The sequence below is a fragment of the Phoenix dactylifera genome, chromosome 4 (assembly GCF_009389715.1).
Source record: "Phoenix dactylifera cultivar Barhee BC4 chromosome 4, palm_55x_up_171113_PBpolish2nd_filt_p, whole genome shotgun sequence".
Lineage (NCBI taxonomy): Eukaryota > Viridiplantae > Streptophyta > Magnoliopsida > Arecales > Arecaceae > Phoenix > Phoenix dactylifera.
The window spans coordinates 31559774-31570237 of NC_052395.1; the positions used below are offsets into that span (position 1 = coordinate 31559774).

General features: G+C 45.5%; 1 protein-coding gene across 1 annotated transcript; it reads right to left on the reverse strand.

Moving 5' to 3' along the window:
* Positions 1-5815: 5815 nt before the first annotated feature.
* Positions 5816-9746, reverse strand: LOC103722878 (UDP-arabinopyranose mutase 1). The gene is made up of 4 exons (XM_008813584.4): positions 9293-9746; positions 7030-7280; positions 6768-6936; positions 5816-6364 (listed from the first exon to the last, which is right to left on the reverse strand). Exons 1-4 carry the CDS (start codon positions 9617-9619, stop codon positions 6026-6028), a joined length of 1086 nt encoding a protein of 361 aa, XP_008811806.2. The 5' UTR covers positions 9620-9746; the 3' UTR covers positions 5816-6025.
* Between the last annotated feature and the right edge of the window lie 718 nt (positions 9747-10464).

Genomic DNA, 10464 nt, shown 5'->3' on the forward strand with positions numbered 1-10464 from the left:
ATGCTCACGATCCAACGGAGGACGGTGGACTTTGGAGTGAGCCGAGCTGCCGAGTGCCGAGGAGGCCGGGCGGAGCCCGGAGGCCGGAGGAGCCAAGGACCGTGAGGACGGCGAGGAGAGCTGGAGAGGACTCCTCTCAGAGGAGATCCGGTCGGCGGCTCGCCACTCGCCGGGTCTTCCGTCGGTCGGAGCCCGGAGGTTGGAGGACGGGAGGAGCTGAGGACGGCGACATCGGCCAAGAGAGGAGATCCGGCCGGCGGTCCAAGAGCTGGAGAGGAGATCCAGCCGGTGGCTCGCCACTCGCCGGGTTCTGCCTTCTTGGAGCCAGAGGAGGAGGCCAGAGCCCGGAGGTCGGAGGCTCGGAGCCTCGGAGGAACCGAGGACGACGAGGAGAGATGGAGCGGTGCTGCGGTGGAGCCTGGAGAGGACTTCGGGGCACTGAGAATCGAGCTGCCGAGTCTGTCGAGAACCCGAGAACGGGAGATTAGGAGAAAGGGATGCCGGATGCACTGTAGCGGCGTAGCAGCCCGGTACTGGTAGCCGTCGCCCACTGCCCAGTGCCCAGCTACGAGCCTACGACTCCAGCTATCGGATGGGAAAAGGCCTTTCCGAAAGGCTGAAGGCTATGGATTAAAAAAAAAAAAAACTGTGCTGTGGGGACTGTGGGTCGGGGGCCATCTATGGGTTGGGGATCTTAGGCGACCGCCTCAGTCGTTTAAGGCCCGAGCCGACCCTGACTGAGAGAGTTGAGATTGGGTTTGAGTCAAAGCTTGGCCTGGTCCAAGCTTGACTAAGCCCGAGATTGGACCATGGCCAAACCTGGTTTTAGGCCCAACTCAACTCAAGCCTATATCCATCATAGAGGAGGAGGGTTTGGATGAAGTCCTCGGCTTTGTTGGAGCAAGGGTTGGCGGTGGGGGAAAAGATGGGGCTGGAGGTTATGGCATCGTAGATGGGAGAGCTGAAGGAGGCGCTTGATGTCATACTCAAACTCGAATTCGAGCCTTGATCATACTTAAAAAAATATAATTAAAATAAAAAACAAAATATTAAATTTAAAAATATTAAATTATTAATATATTTTATAAGTAAAAATATAATATTATTAAAAATATATACTTGACTAGGATCATGAGCTTTCGAGTTGACTATTTTGCCACTTGAGCTTAACTTGAAAAATTATTCGATCTACTTGAGCCCGATACTTAAGTTCAATAATAGTTCAGTCGAGTTGAGCTTGATCATCTGCACCCCTACTAGTTGGCCTCACGGTCTCCAAGAGGATAACCTCCAGGTCTACTATTTAAAGAAGGGTATCACCCTCCTTTTCTGCCTCGAGCACCTCATCGAGCTAGCTGGCCAGCAGAGCAGCCATGCCTCCCCACTCAGTGCCAAGATCAGGTCAATTTAGTTTGCTACCTCACAAACCTTTTTTTTTTGGCTAAAATGGATGATTCATACAGTTTTAGTATAGATACATCCAAGAACGTCAGAAAACAACAAGCCTCGGAGTGTTTTAGGCAACTCCCTCTCTCCAACTCACATGGCACCCTTAGAGTGACTAGCCACATACGAGGCGACCCAGTCCGTGATCCTGTTAGTCTTTTTGAACACGTGCTTGGCCTGGAAGGCCACACTACCATTGATCATAGCCCAAATGTCCCGAGCAAGGGGTGGCACCCTCCCACACCGTCGGTGCTACTCTGGATTCAGCCAATCACCGTAGCTGAATCGCCCTCAAGTATAATTGCACTAGCTTGCAACATGCACCGAGCATAGCCCAGGATGGCCCATGCCGCCCTTAGCTCGGCTCCTAGAATGGAGGTGTCGAAGATCTAGCAACTTCAGTAACCACCACCCTAGAACCCGGCCTTCTGATGACGAAGCCAGCATCTCCCCTCCTACCAGGCTACCATCATCTAGCACACATCCATCGAAGTTGATTTTGAGAAAACTCGGGGGTGGAGGCTCCTAGGTGAAAAACATCGTCCGAGGTGCTATATGAGCAAAGAAAGAGCCTCAGATGCCCCGAGCTATCAAAGATCCATACGATGGGTCTGTATGAGTAATCTCTGCTGCCTGTGCTCGGGCACGCTCCGCAACGAACTTTGGTGAAGGGCTGCTATCACCAAAGGTCTAGGCATTTTTGGCCAGCCAGATCTGATAAGCAATATAGGTAGCCCCAATGGCCAATTGCAGCATCTGGGGGGTGCTGGCCCATCGGTAAATCGCCTGCAAAAAGGAACCCAAGTGGTTCCATGTATCCGGTGGGATCTCGACAAGCCTCCAGACCCTCCTAGCTCACTCACACCGGAGTAAGACATGGTCCACGATCTCATCCACCTGGCAGTCAGGGCACTAGGGTTGGATGCCCAGTCCCCTTCGACTCAGCACCAATCTCATCAGTAATCAACCCCAAGCCACCTTCCACAGAAATAATCCACCTCAGTTGAAGACCAAACCTCCAGATCCATGCACAGTCCAACCTCGGGCGGTGCTCACTCTGGAGGACGCGATGGATATCTCCCACTCTAAACTGGGTCTGCAAGATATACTCCAAATCCTCACGTCCGGGCTGGCACACCTCAGAATCGAAAGAAACCAGACTCTCTCTACGAGATGCTCTCCAAACAATTGACTGATCCTGCCGGTATCCTACTCTGCCAACTCCGATCGAAGCAGATCACAAACCTAAAGTCCGTCCACAGCCTCAACGTTGACTATGGTCGACCAGAGTCTCATCGGAAGAGAGTCCACCCAGGGGTCCTCCACCACATCCACACTCTATCCATCATCGATTAGCCACCTGGAGTTTGCCAAGGCAGTGGGCACATCCATGCAAATCTCTCGCCACAAATAGGAGCACCTCTGGTTGCTCAGAGCTGTTCCACTAGTCCGCACCCGGTCGTACCAGACCATCATTACCTGACTCCAGAAACACTGCAGCTCAAGAAGAAGCCTCATTGCATGCCAAGCAATCAATGCCTCTCTTTTCTCTAGAAGGGACTGCACACCCTGTCCTCCCTCACAGATTGACTTGTAGATCGTCTCCCAGGCCAACAGATGCATCCATGGCCACCACCATGCGAGCCCCATAGGAAGTTCCAAAGGAGCCGCTCGATCCTTGTCAGCATAGTTTTCGGAACAATGATATTTAATATGAGGTAAACTAGCATGGAGCTCCAGACCGACCTGACCAGCGTCAGCTTGCCCATCATGGACAACGAGGACGCCCTCCAGCCCTCCAACCGGTCCTGGACATGCTGCACCAAACTGAAGCACTCCGACATCCGCAACCTCCTCTCTGTGATGGGAACGCCTAGGTAGCTCCTCGGCCCATCCTGCTCCCTCTTTCCAAGGAGCCCCCTGATGTCCTGCCTCACCCACAGCTCCATCTTCGGACTAAAGCAAATGGTGGACTTGTGGAGATCCACCCTCTGCCCTTTGACCCTTTTGAAAGCCAGCGCATCCCTCGCCCTAACCAGAAGAAGGCAATCATCTGCAAAAAGTAGGTGAGAAATTGATTGGGCATCGGGGGTTGGTGCATAAGCCTCCAGTTCTCGATTTCGACAAGCCGACCACAGGGCTTGAGAAAATACGTCAGCACAAATGATGAATAGGTATGGAGATAAGGGACAATCTTGGTGAAGCCTATTGGTGGACTAGAAGAAGGGCGATGGCATTCTGTTAACCAAGATGGAGAAGAGCACAGCCTAGAACCTAGGCAATCCAAGTCTCGTAGAACCCAAAACTCTCCATTGCATGCCTGAAAAGCCCAATCGTACCCTATTATAGGCTCTCTCTATATCCAACTTCACTGCCATCAAGCTCTGCCACCTCGGGGCCTGCTGCAGGTCCCATATCATCTTCTGGATAATTAGGACATTGTCAGTTATGCTCCAACCCCCCACGAAGGCCTCCTGTTCTTGACAAATGAGGTCAGGCAGCAAGAGCTTCATCTTGCCCACTATGATCTTCGCTACAACCTTGTAGAGCATAGTGCAAAGGTTGATAGGCCTGAAATGGCTGGGCTCTGCCGGATCCTACGCTTCAGGATGAGAGTGACGTAGGTAGCCAGGGCTCTAATACTTCTAAAGAAGAAAGGGGGAACTTGTCCACTACCGCCCTCCGGATGATGCACTAATACTCCTAAAGAAGAAAGGGGGAACCTATCCGGCTCGAGGGCTTTGTCCTCCGCCAGGGCCTAAATAGCCTCTCGCACCTCCATTTTCGACATTGCCCGGATCAAGGTTGCATTCTCCGTCGCCCCAACTCCGACTTCCAACCGCGGAATATAGCCAGACGCCTCAGAGTTGCTGTCCTCTGTCCACCTAGACCTAAAGAAATTGACCAAAACCTATTTGACTGTGCTCTCCTCTTCCATCCGCTGCCCTACCCCATCTCTTAGGGATCGGATCATGTTCCTTTGTCTCCTGATGATGGTCGTCCGGTGGAAGAAACGGATGTTCCTGTCACCCTCCTTTATTCACTGAATTATAGATTTCTATCTAAAAAACCTCCTATTGCCGCAAGAGGGAGTGGTGCGTAGCCAGTTGCTGCTGCAGGACGACCATATCAGCCTCCAAAAGCTTGCCCCTACTATCCTCCCTCCCTTGAAGGTCAATAATGGATGCTTCCACCTCCTCTAGCCTTCTGAAGATATTGCCCACCATCTCACGGTTTCACCAGCAAAGCCTTTGCTTGGTGAGCCTCACCAACCTCTTCAAAGGCATTGTCCTCGCTATTCAGGAGAATCCCTACCCTAAGGATGAGGTCGTGTATGCCATCTTAGGCTCTAGGAAGATCCTGAAGAACTACATGGATTATAGGATGCTCGCCCGCCGAGGTCAACTCCTATTACAAGAACCAAGGGAGGATGGTGACATTTTGGCAGCCCCACGGCATCCTTGAGGGTCTAAGAGGAGGGGGGCCTTCTTCCCGAGTTGGGTGAGCTCAACGTAGTTGGACTCGAGAAGGGCAATGAGGTTGGATTAGGTCGGCTTTGGCAACGACGAGCTAGCACAGGTCCCCAATTAGATTTCCGGCCGAACTAAGCCCCAGAAAGGATTTTAATTGACACATTCGAAGGAATTAATGTTGGACTTTTCTGATCCTTAGCTATATGTAAAAATTAGTCGTGGGAGATCGATAGAGAGTCCGTTTTATAAAATATCTTAGAGATCCTAAGAAGCATACATGGTTTATTTATCACCAAATGGAGATGAATATTATACACTAATCGGGTATTATTGAGGAAGATCAGGTTGTTCCAGCCCCACCAATTTGGGCTCCACACTACCATAAAACTAAGTTTATTTATATTTCTTTTTTATAAAAAAATATGTCCCGTCCCATCAGCATCAAAACTGGCGTGTTAAATCTTGATTGCAGCAATAAAAAGCATGGGCCACATTATTTACACAAATAAAAAGGTTGGCGGCAACCATGTTGATCACAACCATTCAAGACACACAGGCCTGTGAGTTACTGTCATAAAACATGCTACCAAATCAAAAACACAAAGTTTGTTCATCAGAACCTAAAACGAAGGCAACCGACAGGAGGCTAGCAGCTGTATACAAGGCACATTCGACCGCCAGCGAAACGACAGCAGAGACGGGAACTCATTTCCCACAACCCTCAAACAAAGAGCGAAGGACTGCCGCAATGGCAGACCCAGATGCAGTCCCATTCCTACCTCAACAGAAGGCAATGCTAAGATTAAGACAAGTAAAACAAAATGACCTTTCACGTACCAATAGCATGAAATCATTTCAGAAACCACCCTACCATGTCCATGAAAAACCCAGACCGACTTTAAAAGCACAGCATAAAATACTTTATTGTCTCCAAGTATGAAAAAGATTACAATATCCAACTGCAAAAACAACCCAAGCCTCACAAGGAAGCTTAGAGTATTAAGTAATCTGTAAAAAACAATAAGAATAACATCTAAGGTTTTTCTCCATAAATACTAATAGGATAAGGGAATGGTAGAGATGTCCATATTGCCGCCTACTTCGTTTCACTTGGCTGTGCCATTGGGTTTTTCAGCAGCAGCTCCAGATGGGTTGAGCTCGTCCCAAGCCTCAATCCATGTAACCATGGCGTCTGCAAGCTTGTTGAAGTAAGGATCAATCTTCCCGAGCTTTTCTCTTACCTGCTTGGACAATTCAATGTAGCATTTCTGAACGGTGGTGCAGTCCTTTGAAAGGACAGCAGACTGGAAGAATGGAATCAGCTCTTCTTGCCAGAAGATACCATTGTATTCCTTTTTCAAGTTCACAAAAGGATTGCTGGCCTTGCTGTGCCAGATGTAGGGTAATCCAGTCTTCACACCCAAGCCCAAGTGGTCACAGATCACCTGCAATATCACCAATTATAGGTTACAGGCACAAACACTTGCATTGTTTTTTTTCCCCCCTTTAAGCAGGACGAAGAAATGCCAATGTTTCTAACACCTTCAGGGAGCTGTTTGGATAAAAGACATAACTCATAAAACATGATTCCCTGTAACGCTTGTTTGATGAAAAATGGAGGGAGTTGTTTTTTCATACAACTCATTTTTCAGGTTTTATAACATCAATTTTGGCAAAACAGGTTTTAAGGATAACAACCAAACAGCTATTTTTGAAAAATGCATTCATTTTTTTTTATTGCAAACCTGTTTTACTAAACTTGTTAACCAAACAGGGCCTTGATGAGCAAGCTTCTACAAAACTGGCAAAGGAAAACAGGAGTCATGCATTATACATAGAGCTACTGACCTTGGTACACCAACCAGCCCACATATCATCGTAACGCCCAATAGGCTGCCCATCACCCATAAGTCCAAAGTACATTGCAGGGCCGATCAGCTCACGGTCGAAAGCCAGATTCATCCCACACATTGGAAACAAAGTCCCCTTGGGGATTGTAAGAACTGCATCCACGTACCTGATAAACAAAAGAGAGCCACTTAACAATTAAGTTTGGATTGAACAACCAATCATAAACCAATGGGTCCTCCAGCATTATATGCTTTGCTACCTGGTGTTCCTCTCACGAGGCTTGACAAGCTGAGTGGGAGCATCATAGTCAGGAATGTTGAGCCAAAGTCCATGAGAAACAGCAGTTGCAACACCTTCTCGAAGGCTGAAAGGGTATCCACGAACGAAGTCTACACCCTCCCTGAAGGGATCATAAAGGGTGTTAAAGAAGAAGGGAGTTGAAGGGGCGAGGAGATTCTTTATGTGCTGCTCAAGTGCATTGATCTCTTTGCCGGATGGATCCTTAGCAACCTGCAGAAATATAATACAGTTGTTTATATCTAGTGTGCTAGGCCAACAAATTATTGTAAGCAGATGCATAACTTAATCATGTTGCTATTTTAAAAATATAGACAGGATAGCCAGGCAACATAGGTATATGAAGGTCGCATGGGTCACACATGCAACCATCATTCTTCCAAAAGTAATTCAATCTTTTCAGTCTATATACAGTTATTAATAATATTCGTGCCAATGAATTGCAATTATATCAAAATCAGCAATCCTGAAAATGCAAACCAAGGAGATGCAGTTAAACTGGCTTGTCATTTCAGATCCAAAAATCAAATACCATAATTTATAAAGTTTTCATGTTCATGCAGCAAACTGCAATATGATCAGTCAATTACCAATCAAAAACATTTCAACTAACAACATCACAACTGGATCCTATAGATCATGATGGTATTATTTGACTTGTAGGTTTCATGAAAGATAAATGCTGGCAAGAGTCTAAAATCTAATTGGACCAAAAGTTGCCAGACATATCAATCAAGATGCAGCCATAAGGTCAAGAGTCAATTAACTGCCCATGCCATCAAGTGACACCGCTGGTCCACACTGAATTAGGTTTTTCATGACACAGTTTTGGCCTATTCACTGACAGGCCATTTCAAGGGGATGTAACATCGGTTTGATAAGAACTTTAGTGTGCATATATGAACGAAGATGAAGCTTTTATGGGTAAAAAAAGCATAAACTATGATTATTTATAAGAAAAAACAAACACAGTGAGAGAACCAAAACAAAACACAATGAAAACATACTAATAAAGATATGACAAAAAATGAGAGAACAGACATCAAACAAAAAATTCGCAATAAAAAAAGCACACACTATGATCAACCAGCCTAATGTTGCGCAGTAAATCTCAACGTACAAAGAGAAAAAACACAATGAGAGAACAAATGAAATACTATGATTATTTATAAGAAAGATATACGACAGTTTGAAGGCACATACTTAACCATGGATTATGAACATAAAAATTCTTATAAAAAAAGAAATAATATCAATGTTTATCAGTAACAAACGCTCCAATTCTTAGACAATTCAGAGAACCAAAACAACCAACAAACTCATGCTGGCCAAAATTCCTAATGAAAACATATAACTATCTAGTTGCAAAAAAGACCTTAACAGCGGTTTAAGCTAGGGAAAAGACACTTGATCCGAAGAAGCCACCCATAAAGCCAGCAAGAGCTTGGAAGGTTATTAAGACTGCAGGGTAAATTTAATTCAGCTATATCTCATAGAGATCACAATGCAGAACAGAAAAGAATGATGTAAAACCAGTAAAAAGCAGTGTCAACAAATCCCGTTCAAAGAGGTCCATCATACTATTCTGGATCGCATTTTTCATTCAAGGGGAAAACAGCAGCAGCCTCAGATTTCAACCTAACAGGAGGAGATCATTTTTACTTAAAAATCCAATCTAAGAAACAAACTTTTGTAAGGATTAAATAGAAAAATCAGGCAAATTTAAAACAAAGATCATTGAGCAAAAGATGCTAAAGATCTTTACTTTATATTAGAAATAAGAAAAGGAAAAACAGCTAAAGATCTGTGACAGCAATACCCATTTGCAAAGGTTTCGATGTAAATAAGGCATGCAATAAAATATATATTCTTTAATTTCGTCAGAAAAGCATTTCTCTCCCCATCCTGAGTCCTAACATCACGATCATAATCAATATCATAAAAAACAGTAAGCAAAAAAATTCTTAAGGACGAGCAGAATTAAAAAAAGGGAGGGGAGGAGGGGGGACGAGAAATCCTCTGCAAAACGCGATCTTTTTTACGCTAAATTAACACAACCGGGCCCACAATATAGATCCGCCAAATCCAACAAAAGATCCGTAACTGCCGAGCCCAAGTTTCCCCCAAATCCCCACCCCAAATGTAAACCCCAGACCCAAAACCCCACGAGAAAAAGGAAATCAACAACCCTCCACCCCCAAGGAAGGAGAAACGAGATCACTCACGAAGCAGTCATCGTCGATGGTGAAGATGTACTTCTTCTTGGAGACCATGTAGCCGAAGCAGCGGCAAGCCGAGTCCTTGAAGGAGATGCAGGAAGCCTTGGGACCCAAGATCCGGTTGATATCGTTCCGGTTGTACAGTTCGTAGTCGAACCCCTCGGGGACTTTAATCGTTTTCGAGGGATCCCCATCCTGAACGATGATCAAGTGGTACGGCTGGAAGTAGGGCCTCCACATCTCCAAGAAATCCAGGTTCCGGATCGTCGGGATCACGATATCGAGCTCGTCCTTCAGAAATGGCGTGCTTGGGATCGAAGCGGAACCCGCCATTGTTGTCTTTCTCTCCTAGATCGAGAGATGAGAAGACGAGGACGAGAGGAGAGAGAGAGGGACCAAAAAAAAAAAAACAGCCTCTTTTCTTCGCTCCAAGAACAAGAAGGCAGTGGTGGAGGAAGAGAGCATCGGGTTGCATATAAAAAGAAGCACGGCACGTGTCAGCACGTGCGGGGGCGGCGGGCGCGGCACGGAAGAATTTCCAATCCGCATACAGTATCTCATGGAGACGCGTCATCATCCAACCATGTAAAAAGGCGCGGGCTTTGACGAGATGGGTGGAGGATTATGCGGACGTCCGCACCTGAGATTTGTCCGGGACGAGCGACTCGGTCGCGGTCGCTGGTATTTGCACGCGTGTTGAGTTCTGTTAGTGTTTCAGACGCGTCGTCAACGCGTTCTGAAATTACCTCCCGGTGAGCGGATCCAGAGTCTGAGGGGCCTTGCGCACTAAAACTTCATGTCTGGTCGAAAAATGCTATGAAACGACAATAACTGTTAGAATTCTTTTTTTTGGTTTACTTTTTTAAATACTATTCTAAAAATTTAAATTTACATGAACATCACCTAAAATTTATATTTATTTCTATACTATAAAACACTATTTTTTTACAAATATCTTTAATATGATGATTCTTCTAATACTATGAATAAAAACTATATCTATTTTAATTAAAAATAAAATAAAATTTTGAAATTATTTTTTTGTCTACCATCACGATCGTTGTATAAATATTTTTTTACATATCTACTAATTAAGAATATTTTATTTATTTTAATTTAAAATTGTTAATTTTTTAATATCGTTAGATGGCGTAGGTAATATATAAAAATAAATAAAA

Excerpts from the sequence above, each read along its gene's own strand:
- LOC103722878 (XM_008813584.4), bottom strand. The coding sequence starts at position 9,619 with ATGGCGGGTTCCGCTTCGATCCCAAGCACGCCATTTCTGAAGGACGAG. Across the intron at positions 7,281-9,292 it reads CCATCGACGATGACTGCTTC|GTTGCTAAGGATCCATCCGG; the intron begins GTGAGTGATCTC and ends ATATTTCTGCAG. Across the intron at positions 6,937-7,029 it reads CCTCGTGAGAGGAACACCAG|GTACGTGGATGCAGTTCTTA; the intron begins GTAGCAAAGCAT and ends TTTGTTTATCAG.